This window comes from Oryctolagus cuniculus, chromosome 7 (genome assembly GCF_051225735.1).
Source record: "Oryctolagus cuniculus isolate XC-2025 breed Fujian yellow rabbit chromosome 7, ASM5122573v1, whole genome shotgun sequence".
NCBI classification, from domain to species: domain Eukaryota; kingdom Metazoa; phylum Chordata; class Mammalia; order Lagomorpha; family Leporidae; genus Oryctolagus; species Oryctolagus cuniculus.
Genome location: NC_142873.1, coordinates 53,796,370 through 53,815,064, shown reverse-complemented (window position 1 = coordinate 53,815,064; position 18,695 = coordinate 53,796,370). Strand labels below are relative to the sequence as shown.

General features: G+C 50.4%; 1 protein-coding gene across 1 annotated transcript in view; it reads right to left on the bottom strand.

Annotated features, from left to right (window-relative positions):
• The window catches only part of VTCN1 (V-set domain containing T cell activation inhibitor 1), a 64,558-nt gene extending 49,500 nt beyond the window's left edge, over nucleotides 1-15,058 (bottom strand). Inside the window, exon 1 of the mRNA XM_002715400.6 lies at nucleotides 14,973-15,058. Coding sequence (XP_002715446.3) covers nucleotides 14,973-15,004 — 32 coding nt within the window. The 5' untranslated portion in view covers nucleotides 15,005-15,058. The remainder of the gene's footprint in view (nucleotides 1-14,972) is intronic.
• Nucleotides 15,059-18,695: the final 3,637 nt, after the last annotated feature.

The following is an 18,695-nucleotide window of genomic DNA, read 5'->3' as shown; positions in this document are numbered from 1 at the left end:
AGGAGCAGCATTTGACAACATACCACATACTTTCTCATGAAAAAAAAAAAAAAAACCTCTCAACAAATTAGGTACAGAAGGTTGAATGAGTGTTGACATAACAGCAGCCATATATAACAAGCTCGTAGCTAACATCATAATCAACAAAGGAAAGCTGTTCCTCTAAGATCAGAAATAAGACAAGGATGCCCATTCTCATCATTTCTATTCACAAAAAGCACTGGAAGTCCCAGCCAGAGCAATTATACGGTAAAAAGGACAATAAGGGGTCAGCACTTTGGCATAGCAGGTAAAGCCACCACCTGCAGTGCCAGCATTCCCTATGGATGCCGGCTTGAGTCACAGCTGCTCCACTCCTGATCCAGCTCTCTGCTATGGCCTGGGAAAGCACAAGTCCTTGGGCCCCTGCACCCACGTGGGAGACCCAGAAGAAGCTTCGGACTTCCAGCTTCAGATTGGCCCAGCTGCAGCCATTGTGGCCAGTTAGGGAGCAAACCAGCTGGTGGAAGACCTCTCTCTCTCTCTCTTTCTCTCTCTCTCTCTCTCTCAACTCTGCCTTCCAAATAAATAAATAAATAAATAAATCTTTTTTTAAAAAAAGAAACAATAAGCTTCTTAATCAGAAAGAAAGAAGTTAAATTGTCTTTCTTTGAAGATGACATGACTGAATATACATAAAATCCTAAAAGAATCCACTAAGAAAAACTAGTAGAACTGGTAAGAAACAAATTCAGTAAAGTTGAGTATACCAAATCAACAGACAAAAGTCAATTGTGCATCTATACACTGACAACAAATTCTATGGAAAAGAAATTAAGAAAATCATCTCATTTCCAAGAACATCAAAATGACTAAAATAGTTAGGAATGAGTTGAACCAGGGAGATCAAAGAGCTGTACATTGAAAATATTTATTTTTGTTTAATCCCAATTTAAGAAATTGGGAAAGACAAACAAATGAGAAGATGTCCCATGTTAATGAATTGGAAGAATCAATATTAAAATTGCCATACTACCCAAAGTGATCTACAGATTCAAAGAAATCTTTTTCAAAATTGTGATGGTATTTTCATAGAAATATAAAAAATAATCCTAAAGTTCATCCAGATTCTCAAAGGAGACTCTAAATATCCAAGGCAATATGAAGCAATAAAAACAAAGCTGGGGGCATCACCGGTCCTGACTTCAAACTGTATTGCAAAGCCATTTAAAGAAAAAAACAAAAACCACTGTGGCACTGGCTGAAGACCAGATACATGGATCAATGGAACAGAACAGAGAGCACAAAGAGCAGCCTCTTCATACTCGGTTAACTAATCTTTGACAAGGGCACCAGGAACCCACAATAGAAAAAAAGATACTCTCTTCAACAAATGATGCTGGGATAACTGGACACTGACGTGCAAAAGAATGAAATTGGACCCCTACCATATATCATACACAAAAATTAATTCCAAATGCATTAAAGACTCCGTGAAAGATCTGAAAGAACACTCCCAAAAGAAAAGACATGGGAAACCTCTTTAATATTGGTCTTGGCAATAATTTTTTGGTACACCACCAACAGCATAGACAACTAAAGCAGAAATGAACAAGTGGGACAACCTCAAACTGAAAAGCTTCTTTAAAGGAAACAACAATATTGGTAGGCAACCCAAGGCTGGGAGAACGTATTTGAAAACCGTATGTTTGATAAGGGGTTAATATACAAAACATATAAGGAGCTTAGACAACTCAACAGGAAAAAAAGAAAATTATCCAATTTTTTAAATGGGCAAAGATCCAGTTATATGTATTTTTAAAGAAGATCTACAAATGACCAATATGAATATATAAAAGTTCTTAGCTTACTAATCATCTGTGGGAAATATAAATCAAGACCGCAATAAGAGATCACCTCAAGACATGAGATGGCAAGTGTTGGTGAGGGTCTGGAGAAAGAGGGACACTGGGACACTGTTAGTGGGAAGGTAAATTGGCCCAGCCATTGTAGAAAACAGTGTGGCATTTCCTCAAATAGTTTCAAAACAGCTACCATCCCATCCACTCCCAAGAGCACTGGTATCTTAACACAGTAGAGCATGCCGGGGAATGCACACCACACACAACGTGGCTGTCTTCATTTAAGTGGGCTAGCAAGTTCACAGTTCATGCACTGGTCACAGCTGTCCCTGGGGGTGATCAGAGAAAAGCCTCTGTTCCAGGGGGCCTGGGTGAGCGGCTCTAGGGGCTCGAAGAATTCTTGTATAAACTGAGCATTTCCTTCAGAGTCTGACACCTTTGAGGACTGCCAAGGAGAGCCACCACCTGGGAACTCACTTCTTTACAACTGTATTTGCCTTAAAGGTAGCACATTGTAACACTGTCACGATCTAAGGTCTCATCTGCCCTGCCTGCCTCAGAAAGATAGCATTTACATTGGGACAACGCATTCATTAAGGTAAGTGGGATTTGTTGGGGTCTGTGTCAGTAAAAATATTTATTTGCTAAATATATAAAAGTTGAGGGGCTGGCGCTGTGGTACGGTGGGTTAAGCTGCCATCTGCAATGCTGGCATCCCACACAGGCACCAGTTCAATTCCCAGCTGTTCCATTTCTGATCCAGCTCCCTACTAATGTGCCTGGGAAAGCAGTAGAAGATGGCCCAAGTGTGTGGGCCCCTGCACCCGTGGAAGACCCGGAAGAAGCTCCTGGCTCCTGGCTTAGGCATGGCCCAGCCCTGGGCGTTGTGGCCATTTGGGAAGTGAACCAGTGGATGGAATGGAAGATTCATTCTCTCTCTCTCTCTCTCTCTCTCTCTCTCTCTCTTCCTCTCTCTCATTCTGATTTTCAAATAAATAAATATTTAAAACTAAAAGCTGAGCATTCCATTGAGCTAGTAATTTATTAGAAAATATCAGCCTAGATATATGAGAAAAAAAGCCAGATTTTTCCCTTATGAAAGTTTGAGAACTATTAAAAAGCTTTCAAGGTTTTGGTCTTCTTCTGTAACTTCAGCACAGAAATCTGGAGGGAGGAGCTCTTTGAGGAAAATAGTCCTTTTAGCTTTTCAAAAGAACTAAGATCCTGACAGCTTTGTAATATCAAAACACAGTTTTCCTCACACTGATGTTCCTCTCTGCAAACAATTCAGAGTTTTGCTTCTCAAGCTTTTAAAGCAAGGCAGTGGAACACGGCAGTTGGAGTTTTGATATGGAGACTCCTGGGAAGCCAGTTTCCTGAGCTCTAAATCAAGTGTAGCTCTCCAATCCTCAGACCCAAGGTGATACGCCTCCTAAAATCCCCGGTGCCATAGCGCCTGGCACCTCAACTGCCCTGGCTACTTCAGTCTTATTATTGAAAATAAAATTTTTCCTAAGCTAGAAAAGGGCACAGGTTTTGTTTTTATTTTATTTACTTATTTATTTATTTTTTGACAGGCAGAGTGGACAGTGAGAGAGAGAGACAAAGAGAAAGGTCTTCCTTTGCCGTTGGTTCACCCTCCAATGGCCGCCGCTGCCGGCGCGCCGCGCTGATCCGATGGCAGGAGCCAGGTGCTTCTCCTGGTCTCCCATGGGGTGCAGGGCCCAAGCACTTGGGCCATCCTCCACTGCCTTCCCGGGCCACAGCAGAGAGCTGGCCTGGAAGAGGGGCAACCGGGACAGAATCCGGCGCCCCGACTGGGACTAGAACCCGGTGTGCCGGCGCCGCAAGGCAGAGGATTAGCCTAGTGAGCCGCGGCGCCGGCCTAGGTTTTGAAGGCAGGTGGATTGCATTTTCATCTCCCGTTACAAATAGGTTCACACAGCTGTGGTGATGGTAGCAGTGAAGTTGCTGATGTTAGGAACCAGTGGCTAGGAAGTGGCCTTGTGGACTGGGTGGAGTCCTGCCTTGAACCAGTGGCCTCCTGACCACAACCTCTGTCTTCGCTCACTTGAAAATCATTCTCAAAGGGGATTTGGTCTCAGCTAGTGGATTTGCACATCTTCTAATCATCCCTCCAATCAGGTTCTCATTCATTGGAAGCCTTAATTTATTCAGCTGGCCCACAGAGAGGCCAAAGCCCACCTGCCTCTGCTGCCGTGTTACGTTTGGCTGGTGCTCATCTCTCCACTTCTGGTCCCTGCACAGACTTCCTCTTCCCATTCCCATCCCACCTCGTACGCCTTTGCCATGCCAGGATGTTCTTCCCCCATCTCCTTGCTCAGCTAATCCCACTCAGACTAGAAGTTACCTCTTCCAGAAAGTTTCTCCACCACCCAAACTTCATGGCCACCACGAAGACTAGATCAGAAGTGTTGCCAGGGCCAGGGGTTTAGCCTGTCAATTAAGACACTGATTATTAATGGCCAGCGCCACAGCTCAGTAGGCTAATCCTCCGCCTGTGGTGCCGGCACTCCGGGTTCTAGTCCCGGTTGCTCCTTTTCCAGGCCAGTTCTCTGCTGTGGCCTGGGAAGGCAGTGGAGGATGGCCCAAGTGCTTGGGGCCCTGCACCCCATGGGAGACCAGGATAAGCACCTGGCTCCTGGCTTTGGATTGGCGCAGCGCGCCGACCATAACAGCCATTTGGGGAAGTGAACCAAAAGAAGGAAGACCTTTTGCTTGTTCACTCTCTCTCTCACTGTCTAACTCTGCCTGTCAAAAAAAAAAAAAAAAAAAAAAAAAAAAGGACACTGATTAAGACACCCACGTATGCACTGTGGCATAGCAGATAAAGCCCCCGCCTGCAGTGCCAGCATCCCACATGGGTGCCGGTTTGAGTCCTGGCTGCTCCACTTCCGATCCTGCTCTCTGCTATGGCCTGGGATAGCAGCAGAAGATGGCCCAAGTGTCTGGGCCCCTGCACCCACATGGGAGACCTAGAAGAAGCTCCTGGCTCCTGGCTTTGGATTAGCCCAGCTCTGGATGTTGAGGCTATTTAGGGGAGTAAACTAACAGATGGAGGATCTCTCTCTCTCTCTCTCTCTTTCTCTCTGTACCTGGACCTTTCAAATAAATAAATAAATTTAAAAAAAAAAAGACACCCACGTACCACATTGGCGTGTTCGAGTTCAAATTCCAGCTTCGTCCCTTGACTCCATCTTCCTGCTAATATGCATGTTGGTGAGTGCTCAAGTGCTTGGGGCCCTGCCACCGTATGAGAGATCCAGATGGAGTTCTTGGCTCCTGGCTTCAGCCTGACAAGTCCCAGATGTTATGGGCATTTGGGAGCATCAACCAGAAGAACAGAGCCCTCGTCTATGTGCTGCTTTGGCTCTCTAGCTGCCTCTCAAATAAGTAAATAATAATAATAAAAAGGAGCCGGCGCCACAGCTCAATAGGCTAATCCTCCGCCTAGCGGCGCCGGCATACGGGGTTCTAATCCCGGCTGGGGCACCGGATTCTGTCCTGGTTGCCCTTCTTCCAGGCCGCTCTCTGCTGTGGCCAGGGAGTGCAGTGGAGGATGGCCCAAGTGCTTGGGCCCTGCACCCCATGGGAGACCAGGAAAAGCACCTGGCTCCTGGCTCCTGCCTTCGGATCAGCGCGGTGCACCGGCCACAGCGTGCCGGCAGCGGTGGCCATTGGAGGATGAACCAACGGCAAAAGGAAGACCTTTCTGTCTGGCTGTGTTCCTCGTAGACACAGACAGGACACAAAGGGACACGGACAGTGGGATATGTGTGATCAGTGTTTTCAGCATTTCTGCCTATTTTAAGGTCCAAGTGATATGGCTCTTGGTACATTTGAAAACCTTTTCCATTCCAGCGGGCCGGGCAGCCTGTCAGTGACAGATGTAGGTGTGCCAGGTGTTGCAGAGGCTTGTGTGCCACCACCATCCTTGGCGTGATCAAATCACTGCACTTTATCACCTGTGATCCTCAGGGCCATTCCGTGTACCGTACCATCTTTACTTAATAAATGAGAAAAAGAAATCTGAGGTTCAAAGAAAATTCTCTGGCTTTGGGATCGCACACAATAAATGTGGAAAAGGATTTCAGGCCAGGGCCCTCGATTACTCTTAATCCCACCCCTTTTACAGCTGCGGTGCCCGCCCCTCCCCTTTCCCATTGCTATCAGAGCACTCAGTCTATTAAGAGTATCTGAGGGGCTGGCACTGTGGTGCAACCGGTAAGGCCATTGCCTGTGGTGCCGGCATCCCATATGGGAGCCATTTGAGTCCCAGCTGCTCCACTTCCGATCCAGCTCTCTGCTGTGGCCTGGGAAAGCAGTGGAAGATGGCCCAAGTCCTTGGGCCTCTGCACCTGTGTGGGAGACCCAGAGAACCTCTTGGCTCCTGGCTTCAGGTCGGCGCAGCTCTGGCCATTGCAGCTAGTTGGGGGGGTGAACCAGTGGATGGAAGACCTCCCTCTCTCTCTCTCTCTCTCTGCCTCTCCTTCTCTCTCTGTGTAACTCTGACTTTCAAATAAATAAATAATTTTAAAAAAAGATTATTCAGCTTTACAGAGAGAGGACAAACCAGGTGCGAGGGCCTGAAAGATGCTGTGACCTGTTCAGGGTTTCCTGGTGTTTGCTCTTTCGGTGAGCACGAGGCATTGTGAAAAACCAAAAAGTTTGTTCTGATCTTTCTTTATAATCGCATGCTCATAGCAACAGCCCTGAGTGTCCAAGAATTTCTTTTGTAGGCACAGTCACTCTGAGAAGTGCCTCTCACTCGCAGGGGCAAGGGAAGTGACCCCATTCAACATCACTTGAGGGCCAGCACTGTGATACAATGGGTGAAGCTGCTGCCTGTGTCACTGGCATCCCATATGAGCATCTGTTTGAGTCCTGGCTGCTCCACTTCCCATACAGCTTCCTGCTAATGTGCCTGAGAAAGCAGTGGAAGATGGCCCAAGTGCTTGGGTCCCTCCCACCCATGTGGGAGACCTGGATGGAGTTCATGGCTCTTGGTTTTGCCCTGCACCTCCCTACCCCTGGCCATTGTGGCCATCTGAGGAGTGAACCAGTGGATGGAAGGTCTTTTTCTCTCTCTGTAACTCTGCCTTTCAAATAACTAAAATACACTAAAAAAAAAAAAAGCCACTTAAACCTCACACAGCTACGATTAATCACTATAATTAGCTCCGTGCTCTCAGAGGGAAGCAACACACAACCTTCTAACTGCCACCCCCCACGTCCTCAGTGGTGTGTCACAATAATCCCCTCCGGTTCCTAACAGCTGCTGGATGACCGCAGCGATGCCCAAGTTCACTGCAAGTTGGTCGTACTGACGACCACAAAGCAGTATGTGAGTGACAGGCAGCCTTCTCACAGCTCTGTCATGTGAGGAATTCCAGACAGTGGGTCAGCGAGGTGAAAATGAAAAGAAAAATACAGGGCAAGTGCTGAGTTGGTCCAGCCAGGCCCCTGTCTCCTTGTACTGGGGATTTACCTCTGCCCAGCATTTCCGTTCCCTCTTTTGAGCATTTGGCTCTGGGGGCTGCAGAAAAACAAATTCTAATTCTGGCCACATGTGTCTTTGGTGCCCACGATGCTTCTTCATAGATGCACTGGCAACTGGGGCCGAGTCTCCTCCCTGCATCCACATCAACTTCACTCACTGAACAGTAGAAAGCGATTTAGACGAACACCTATAAACCAGGATGATCACAGTACCCTGGAAAGATGAACTGACTCATAATTATGATAATGACAGGGCATTTGAAATGATGCCCATGTTTATTCAGTGTCTGCCATTTGGAGAATATGAAGTGGGCTATTAATGTCACCTGGTGAATCGGCCCTACACCTTTCTGAGAGCAGAAAGGGCATGTGTTAGTTACAGGAAGCCAGTGTGGGGCGAGGTTAATCAAGGAATTGCTGTAGAAGGAGAAGGCGTGAAAAACAGGATGGCTGTGGATATCGGAGAAGAGTGGACGTTCTTGGGAAGTAAAACCCCAGCCCACCCTGTGCCTCTGGGTACCTGCTCAGCCCGCACGCGAGTCGTCTGGAGGGCAGAGCAGGCTCTCCGTGCTGTTCCCAGATCCCACGGTCACGCACCCTGTCCCACTCACGTCTTCTACTCTTTGGTAATTACCCCGGCTTGTTGTTTCTCAAAGGTGTCCCGATAAAACTCAGTAGGTCTTGCCTTAAGGAGGATTACATTTTCCTGACACAGAAATCACAGATTTCTTTAACTGTGTAGGACCATTCAGAGCCTTTAACATAGTAATTGGCAGAGTCAGTGTCCCCAGGAATTTATATTAGATGGAAGCATTTGAAAATACCATTTTCTAGGTGTTGTTGGCAGTTTCATACAGTCACACCTGACACTACTCAGCTCCCCCAAACTTGCTTGGCTACAGAATCTCCCGAGGAAAGTGTGGGCGCAGCGTCAGTGTCCTCAGAACCCGCTTGGAGAGCCGCTGTCTTTGTACCCTTACACAGAAAGACCGCTACGTGCTTGAGGTGTGCGTGCTGCTTTGGCCCCAGTGGTACCCAGGGCCACCTGGATAATGGGTTGAGCAGAATGGGACACACTCCCAAGACACATGGGGCATCCGGCCGGGTCTGGGGCTGAGTTTCTGGGAGGGGAAAGCCCAGCGCAGCATTTCCCCATCTAATAAAAATTCAGAAATGCTCACTGCTACATAGAAAAACAACTGTTGCAGGATAAAAAGCAAGGCTTTCTACACTCTAAACTTGCTTTAAAACTTAGCTTTTATTAAAAGAAAACACAGTTTCCATGGAAAACTCAGAATGGAAAAAAGCACGCACTGCATTAATAACTAGGAAAAAATTCCTTGTGACTGGGCTTGAAAAGGGACAGAAAAATAGTCATTGGCAATGATGGAGCCATGAGGGACTCTTGGTTTCCTCTTTTCAAAATATCTTTAAATGTTAATATTTTTACTATTTCACAGTAAAAAAAAATAAAAAAAATTATGAGTTACTCATTAGGATTTGGGTCCATACCAAAGTTTCCTCTGGGAACAGCCCAGTGCCCCTCTCCCCACCCTTCCAGGTGGGAAAGGAGCCGTGGAGAAGAGACTTCCCCCAGGTCCCTGGACTTCGGAACTCGATGTCTCTCTGGCCTCCTCACTTTGCTGGAGGCAGCAAAGACCTCGGGAGCAGGTGCACACTGCCCCATGAGCAGCCATCTCTCTCCTCACATAGATGAAGCCATCTACACAGATCCCAATGCTACAGGCATTCTCAGCACCCAAGTGCCCCTTTCTAAACTTGCATTTAAGGTGGTTTATGTGAAGTGTTGAACCAGATCTGATAGAGACAGTATTTATAACTGATGATTAGCTTTCTCAGCAAGGCCTTGGAAACTGGTTAAATCCCAATGTTTTAGACATCGTATAATGGGAAAGGAAAATTGTAGGAAATAATCCCAACATAAAAGCACGATTGTAGCTACAATGTGGAGCGCACAGACTTTTGTAGGTTACTTTGGGCTTTAGCTCCCGTCTCTAAAGGTGTGTGCATGGGGACACGTGCACCCAGCACTGTTGAGTTTACAGCCTCCAGGGACCCTGCCTCGGTGGAGAGAGTGGTTATCATCAGCCAAGGAATTCCTCTGCCAGGCCCTCAGGCAAGGCCTGATCTGCAAGGAAGGGTCCCCGCACAGCTGCAACACGGAGCACCTGACCAGGAGCCCAGGCAATGTGACAGCCTGCAGCGTGACAGCTCTGGTTGGCCTATGGGACAGCTCTGGCCAGCTAGAGCAGCAGCTATGATTGGCAGATAGGACAGCCCAGCCTGGTCCAACTGACAGCCTGGTCTGCACCACCCAAATCCCTTTTCTGTGCACCACCAAGCCTCCCTTTCCCTGCACCGCCAAATCCCTGTTTCTGTGTAGTGGAAACTGCAAGTCCCATCATGTTGCAAACTTAGAAGCATTGGGAGCTGGAAATACCCAATATGGCTGCAGGCTATTCTCCCCCCACACCTCACCATGGCCTTTACATCATTATAATAAAATTGCCACGGCTGACACTTCCACTCCCATCTGACACCACGACACTTCTGGGATTTCCAAAAATGTGTATGAAAATGGGCAGTACTCAAGGCACATCCCAGATTCCACCTCCTTTAGATATTCAATTAAGCCCCACCCCAGACACCACCCCTGTGTCTCTCCCAGTAGTATAAAAGGACAGCTCTAAACCTTGTTAAGGGTGGCTTATTCTCCCTGGAGCCTGCCAATGCTCATCCCTTGAGTGTGTTGCTTTTGCTTTAAATAAATCTCGTTTTGCTGCTCGCCTTTGTCCACCTTGCAGACAAGAACCTGCACCAAGCCTGGTCAGGAGCCAAGCTGGAACAGTTTGGGAAGTGAAGGATGGAGAAGCCCCCCCATTGCTCACTTCTGGTTTCTCAGTGCAGGACAAGGCAAGGCACCCACCTGAGACTGGGGTGGGGAGAAGGAATGTGGGGTGAAGAGAAGCGGGCTGTGCCATAGCCATTCTGGGCACAGAGTGTGAACAAAGTGCAAGAGGAGGCAGGGTGGGTGGGGAAAGAGACAAATCAACCCCCCCCCCCCCACACACACATACACTTTATGGCTGCTCTCTGTGGAATGTTTCAAGGTTTTTATTCTATGCAGTTTTTCCTTCTAAATCTGCAGAGAAAGAAAGAAGGAAAACTTCCCCTCCTGTGGTTACTGCTGTGCTGGGAATGGAGGGATCATTAGGAGTGATGGGGCAGTAAATCTGAGATTCTCGGGCGCATGGTTTGGGACTTTGGACAACTAGAGAATGAGAAACATAACCCGGGCTTCTCACCCGGGAAAACTTTGTTTTTCTCTTCATTTTCATCAAGACCCATCTACTGATCTCCTAAGGAGGAAAGTGGAGGGACAGAGGATCCCAGGAGAGATTTACAGCCCCCTGGCTTCAACCCTCACACTTTCCCTCAACAATCAAGGCGTCCAGTGAGTGCTTTGGCCGTGCACCCAGATCCCCTGCTGGGCTTAGAAAGTCTGGATCCCAGGCCACCCCCAGCGTTTCTCATGGGTCTGGAGAGAAAATCAGCCTGGCTGACAGTTCCCTGGTCCTGCTGGCAAGGAGGGCACACTGGGGACCTCAGGTGGCAGAGCAAGGACTGGAATCCCCAAATATCCTGGACAAACTAACCCTAGCTGCTCTTTCTGAGTTTGCCAACCCCCCCCAACCCCCAGTCACCTTTCCAAGTCAGTTTGTTACCTGGAAACAGTGTTAATTAGTGTAATTAACACATAAAGAACTAGCTGTGTGCAAGACACTGCTCTGGACTCTTTACATGCATTAACCCAGTCTTTCCAATCATCCTAGGAGCAAGGTGCTTCTATTAGCATCCAATTGACTGATGAGGAACTGAAGACACAGAGAGGTTAAGTAACTTGCTTGAGGTCACCAGCTAGGAAGTGGAGAGATGGAATCTGTACACAGATCAGACCAATGACAGAATCCACAGTATTTCCACTTCCTCATACGTCAAAGGGAAGCATGGATGAAACTTTAAACTCTCAGATTTTCCAATCTTTGGTGCTGGGGGTAAAAAATGATCTTTTGGATTGTGGCACAGTTTTTTAACTAAGGTGACTAGGAAAATTAGGATCATTGAAAAAGCCTTTTCTTACTATTTATTTATTTTTAAAGATGGATCTTATTTGAAAAGCAAAGTGACACAAAGAAAGCAGGGAGAGGAAGAGAGAGAGATCTTCCGCCTGCTTGTTCACTCCTCAAATGGCAGTACATGGCTCCATCGGGGTCTCTGCCACGGGTAGCAGAAGCCCAGGCACTTGAGCTATCATCTGCCGCTTTCCTGTGTGTAGCAGCAGGGTGCTGGATCAGAAGCAAGGCAGCCAGGACTCAGGTGCTCTAAGATGGGTTGCTGGTGTTTCTGGCGTCGACGTAACCCATGTGCCGCAACACCAGCCCCGCCCTGCCATTCTTTCGCAGCACGCACGCCGCCTGGGGGAGTGTCACCCATGGTCTGGATTATCCCATGGATAAAGTGAGGCGGTGCACAGACTTGCTGCAGTTTCAAGCTCTGTGAGAGTATGCTTTTCACGGAGCTTCTGTCACTTCTTATTCCTGCACACGTTCGTCTGGAGCAGCTCCGGAGACAACACAGACCAACAGCCCCCAGGTGCCAGCCTGCTCTAGGGACAAGCAGTTCCCTCCTGGCCACCTAAGAATCCTGTTGCTGGGGCATCAGTGGTCAGTGAGGAAGTGAGTTTTTGCCAGTGATGAGTTGCACTCCAGTTTAAATTGCAGGAGGTGGCGCAGAACTGACTAGAAATAAAGTTTTCTAATACAACTAGTATAGAGGGCTGGGTAGTAACTTGCTTATTTCTGCCACTTGTTGACTGGGAGACATTGAGAAGGGCCTCTTGCCTCAACATTTGCATCTATGAAATGGGGATAATTAGGAGTGTGAGGGAGTCTGGCTATTTAACCATTAACAAGTCCTTTCACAGCTCCAACATCCCTTGGAGGTTGTTGCTCCTGGTGTTAGCAGTGGCTCATCAGGGAGCCCTCCCAGGCTCACCTCACCCACCCTGAAGCTCTTTGCTACCACCTTTTAATGCTCAATGCTTGCAGGGTCTGGCACTTAATGTAGAGTCTACATCCCAGCACATCCTAAGGTGCAGAGAAGGATTGTGGCTCAACGGTGGGGTAGACTTGATTCTATTTTCCAAAACAAGAATGTGGAGAAATTCGGAGGTGGGTGTTGTAGCACCGTAAGTTCAACCACCTCCTGGGACTTCCATACTGGGGTGCCTAGGTCGAGTCCTGGCTACTTGGTGCCTGCGATCCAGCTCCCTACTAATGTGCCTGGGAGGCAGTGGATGATGGCTCAGGTACTTGAGCCCCTGCCACCCATGTGGGAGAACCCGGAAGCAGTCTCGGCCTCCTGGCTTCAGCCTGTGCCAGCGCCGGCTGCTGTGGGCATTTGGGGAGTGAAGCAGCGGATGAAAGCCTGTTGGAGAGTCTTCAAGGGCTGTTCATCGCCAACGATAAATTCTGAGTGCCGAGTGTGTACATAAGGCCCGGCTTGTGCTGCTGTCACCCCCCCAGTCCCACCTCCCGTCACTGGAGCCTCATGCCCTGGTGAGAACACAGAGCACCTTACAGTGTTTCCAGCACACCGTGCTGTGTGCTCAGCTGTATCTCGTTGGGTTCCCTCTCCTCCGTTCAGATCACACCACCTCCTTCAGTCACGCTCAGGAAGCCTTCCTTGAGAAGTGCTCCCTGTGCCTAGTGTCTCCTGACTTACGAACGGCCAATTGGGATTACTTGAGAATCTTCCCCCCCATTCCCCAGGCTAAACGCTGGTCAGCATCTCCGTCGCCTGTGCCCACTCGGTTCCCTGCACGACCGCCATCCACATCCCTGGGACACGCTTTCCAGATCCTGCCTCCCACGGACGCTGCTTGTTGGCCTTCTTCCTGGGGGCCCTTGTGCACAAGCGCCCCGCCAGCCTTGTGGCTTGCCACCACTTGCGCAACCCCGGAGCGCGAATAGCTAATGAGGCACGCTGGGGCCAACAAGAGGAGCCTCTGTTGACTCCAGTGGGTCTCTCAAGGGTGGGGGCTACGCAGTTGGAACACCCACCTTCTGCTAATCCTCCGGCAAAACCAGTCGGGCTGGTCGTAATGTATTATTAGAAAGCCCACACGCCCGCCCATCCTTGGGACAACACAGCCACTTGCTGCGTGTTTCACATCCGTGGGACCCGAGCTGACGGATTGTGAGGGGGCGGGAGGGCGGTGGTAGAGGTGGCAGCGAGGGTAAGCACGGCTCCGTGGGGAGAGCCTGGGGCTTCAGTGGCCGAGAGGTTCCAAGCTGCCCTACCCTTACGCACAGTCAGGTGGCCTTGAGCAAGTGGCTTAAATTCTGAGGCGCTGAGGAACCCGCACCAGGCAGCAGTGAGCTTGAATGGAGCGCTTTCAGCTCTTGCTGTAGGGCAGGGAGAGAGGCGCTCAGGAACGCTAGCTTCTCTGCCCCGGGTGCTCTGTGGGGACAGGGTCAGGGCAGAAGGCTGCCACCTGCTGCCGCCCCAGGGTCTGAGGGAGCCGAGGGAGGCGGTGCCGCCCCAGCCCCTGCTGCGGACCCCAGGAGGCCCCGCCGCCCACGGGAGATGTTTTACGTCAAGGAAGAGAATGTTCTCGGCTGCCTCTGGGAAGTAGCGTTCTCTCAGCCTCCTCGCAACTTTTCCCTGTTAACCTGAGGTTTTCTTTCCTCCCTCTTCCCGGGCTCTTCTCCCTTCCGCTGGAGAAGACCCGACCATTTGGAGATTGCTCCTTCCATCAACCCTGGGAGCTCACAAGCACCCGCCCTCCTGAGCGCCGAATCACCTTCCAGAAACCCCTTCATGTTTCCATCTCACTGCCTCCAGCAAGGAACATGCTGTGGGAGGGAAAGAGAGGCCGCGAGGACGGAGCAGAGGGACGCGGAGGCAGAGAGTGCACTGGCCTCTTGCCGGTTTCTGGGGGGGCTAAGTGGCAGCAGTGGCAGCGGCAAGGGTCTCTTCTCCAGGGCGTTCCAGGAGGACTAGGGCCCCATCCTGCCGCAGGGGGCTAGAAGGAAACGCTCAGTGGTGTTGAGAACTCACACCCATAGAGCGGGAACAAAGCACCTCACCTCCTCCACCTCCTGGCTGTATAGAGGGGCCTCCTATACCCCCAGTCACAAACACCGGTTCCCTTCCATCCCATCAAATGTCCCCAGGCCTCCTGCCCAGTGCCCACACATTGCTCAGAGTTTTGACATCTCAGCAGAACCCCCCAGCCTGGCACACACTCCCCTCAGCCCAGAGATGCCCCAGCAGGTGCCAGTCCTCCAGGGCAGGTCACCAACCAAAACCCTTCTTAGCCCTGACCAGGTGCCCTGAGTGGTTGGGGTGTGGCGCTCTGTCTTGTCTGCTTAGGCTCTTGTCTGGCCCAGCTCCTGCCAGCCCCATGTTAGATCAGATAAGGGCACAGGTGGGGCTCTACCCATCAGACAGCCCGGCCATGCGCAACACTCCAAGAGACCTCAGCCCCGTGCCCTCCACCTGTGAGGAGAGTGGCGAGAACATTACCTCCAGAAGATGATCTGCCCCAGGGAAGCCATGGCGGCTGGGTGCTGGGGTGTGTGGAGCCGCTGCTGCCCTTCTGGGTGCTGTGACTCACAGTCGGCTCCTGGTGCTGACCTTAAATAGCGCACAAAGGCTGGGAGGGGTGCACACAGCTGGGGACAGCTCAGGTATGAGGAAGCAGCCCTGCTGTGCGGAGCTGCCTGCAGGCATGGTGGCCGCCTGCTCCCCACGGGCTGGGAAGCCCAGGGTCAGAGCTGCCCTGCCAAGCCCTGACCTGGCAGGAGGATGCTTCCCAGGCCCTCGCTGCAGGGCTTGTATTGAGCACAGGGTTTTTCCTCTGGACCGGGGAAGGAGCGCTAGGGAGGGAGATTAAATCTCCAAATAAGACAAGGACTGGGACTGCTCAAAGTGCCAGAGCTGCGGTGCCTTGGGGGGCTGGGGGTCCCCACCCTTGCTGGCAGCTGACACTCAGACAGAGCTGGGTCGCCCCTGCAGGATCTCCTGTGGAGGCGATTCGCGCTGGCGAACCTCAGAAGGGCCCTCACTACGACGACAAGAGTGCTGAGTGTTTGACTCAACACCGAGTTCTCCTGGGGTCTCTGGGACTGCCTGACTGGGTGGGCAAATCTGTTCTAGAGAGAGGACCTGCCCTTCTCACCTCACTGGGTTTTTTTTGTTTTGTTTTTATTTGTTTATTTGCTTTTTAAGACTCAAAAAAAAAAATACACAGAATTTGCATAACATAAAAGCTCTTGGCTAAAGGTGATTGAGTTAGTAAAATTGATCTCTGATGTTTCAGATACAGCATTCGGGTTTCCAGCCAGACTGGATGTTTTTTCTCAAAAAAATATTTATTTATTTGAAAGACAGAGCGACACACAGAGAGAGACAGGAAAGGGGAGAGAGGGAGAGAGAGAGAGAGAGAGAGAGATCTTTCATCCATCAGTTCACATTCCAAATCCCCGCAGCATCCGGGGCTGTGCTAAGACAAAACCAGGCGCCTGGAATTCCTTCCCGGTTTCCCACATGAATGGCAGGAGCCCAGGAACTTAAGCCCTCACCTGCTGCCTCCCCGAGTATGCATTAGCTGGAAGCTGGGTTGGAAGTGAGCCGGCACTTCAGCTACAGATGTGGGCATCCCAAGCTGTGGCTTCATCCGCTGTTCCATGACACCTGCCCCATCTGGTGCTACCCAAACACAAAGCTTTCCTTCTTCAGAGTGTTTCCTCCACACGCCTGAGGAGCACCGGATGTGAACCATTCCGATCTGGTTGTCAGGCTTGCTGGCTACTGCTGCCTGCGTGTTGAAAGCAAGGGTGCTCCAGGCCCTCAGCGGAATCATTCCAGGGCTGGTGCCGGGGTTGTTGGAGCAAGTGCGGAGTCCAGGTGGAGGGTGGAGGTGGGGAGAAGGCAGGGGCAGAGAGGGCAAGTTCATGGTGGGGAGATGTCCAGAGTCCAACAGAGCCAGGTTCAAATCCTGGCCCCCTAGAAAATCTTGTGGCTTTGGGAAAAGCGCTTTGCCTTCTTCTAGGCAACTCTTACTGGGTGGAGTGAGGAGTCCAGGAGAGGTGGTCCTCATGCCTTCCTTTCCTCCAGAGTAGCAGGTGACATCCCGGGACCTCAGAGGCACTCTGGTGCTGGCTGGACCCTTCCCAGTCGGGGGCAGCTGAGGGCAGCGGGAGTCATGGCTTCCATATTCCCTGCACATTCTGGCTCAGGGCACAGGCATTCTGCCCAAGCCGGCAATGAGCCTTGGAAAGAGCAGCTCTGCCCTGACGGCGGAGCAGAACCTTGGAGACTCTCTCCCCAGCCAGCCACTGTTGGCAGGAGAAGGTTCGGAGAAGGTCCTGGAGGAAAAAAAAACAGCCAATCCGGCTGGAAGGTCCTGAGTGACCAATGAGCAACTTCTGGTTTTTTTTTTTTTGTTGTTGTTGTTGTTGTTGGTTCATTTTTAGAAATTGGAAGTCAGAGAGATACACACAGAGAGCTCCCATCTGCCAGTTTACTCCCCAGGTGTGCACAATGACCAGAATTGGGCTGAGCCAAACCCAGGAGCAAGGGACTCAATCCAGGTCTCCCGCCTGTGTGGCAGGAACCTAACCATGTGAGCTGTTACCTCTGCCTGCCAGGGTGCACATTGGCAGGAAGCTGGAATTGGGAGCCAGAACCAGAACCGGATATGAAGCCCAGGTTGCCATAATATAGAACCAAGGTGTCTCACCAGGCATCAGCTGCTAGGCTGAATGCCCATGGCCTTAACCCCACAACAACGGGCAGCTTTTGTCAGGAAGAGGCTGAAGGGGTGTGCTTATCTGGCAGGGACGAAGAGCTGAAAAGCATTTGCTGTGTCTGGAGAAGCAAACAGGTGTTACCCTGATTCTGAATCCAAAACCTGAAAGGTCATACATGTAGGGGCTGGCATTGTGGCATAGCAGGTAAAGCCACGTGCCAAGCTGGCATCCCATATGGGTACCAGTTCAAGTCCTGGCTGCTCCTCTTTATATCCAGCTCCTTGCTAATGCACCTGGGAAAGCAATGAAGGATGGCCCAAGTGCTCGGGCCCCAGCACTCACATGGGAGACCTGGAAGAAGCTCCTGGCTCCTGGCTTCAGCCTGGCCCAGACTTTCAAGTTAAATAAGTAAGTAAATAAATAAATAAATAAAGAGTTGTGCACATGAAATAATGGGGATGTCATTGCAAACAACCGATGAAGCCTGTGTGTGTGTGCATGGAGAGAGTCTTACAAGCATGAACGCCTCGAGCCGTTCTCTTGGCCCTCATTCTTATCTGAGCCCCTCGAACCAGCGCCTCTCACTCTGTTTTGCACCCAGGCCTCCCCCTTTGTCTCTCCCCTAGGGGATGGCTTCTCTATGGTTCTGTCCTTTCCCTTCTCTTATAGCGCATGCGTCTCCTGGAGGCCTCATGCACCACTCTGCTTCTACTGCCCCAGTGTCTGGAGATCCCAACATCTGTGTCCCCAGTGCCTGTCTCTTGAATGAACTTGAGCCCTGCCACCAGATGCGTAGCGAGCAGCTTGACTCAGCTGTCCTACGGGGACCAGAGAACCGGAGCGCATCATCCGCCTTCTCTAACCCTGCTGCTCCTGCTGGCTGCAGCTCCTAGAACTCCTGCTGGGTCACACAGGCCAGAAACCTCAGTCTCCTTCCTCTGCCTTCTCCTCCCCTCCTGGGCTCTCCCATCTCCTGATCCTCTGTGTGAGCTGCTGGGATTCCCATCGCAAGGTACCGTAGATTGGGTGGCTTAAAGAGCAGAGATTGATTTTCACACATTTCTGGAGTCTACCCATCTGAGACCTAGATGTCTGCAGGCTTGGGTTCTCCCGAGGCCCCTTGGCCCATAGACAGCTGCCCTTTCTGTGTCTCCGCATAGTCTCCCCTCTATGTGCGTGTCCTAAACTCGTCTTCTTACAGGGACTGTGGTCCCATTGGAGTAGGGTCTACCCTCATTACCTCATTTTAACTCAATTACTCCTTAAAGGCCTCATGTCCAAACAGTCACATTCTGAGATATGGAGGGTTAGGAACTTCAAACAGGAATTTTGGAGATTGACACAGTTGAGCCCAAATCCATCCTCTAATTGCCTAACTTCAATCCCTCAGCATTTCCTGTTTGTGTTGAGTTGTTTAATAGTGTCTAGTTTCATTGTCCTGCCCCTGGCCTGCCCCTCTGTGTACCAATGCACCTGCTTCTGCTGAGTGGTCTTT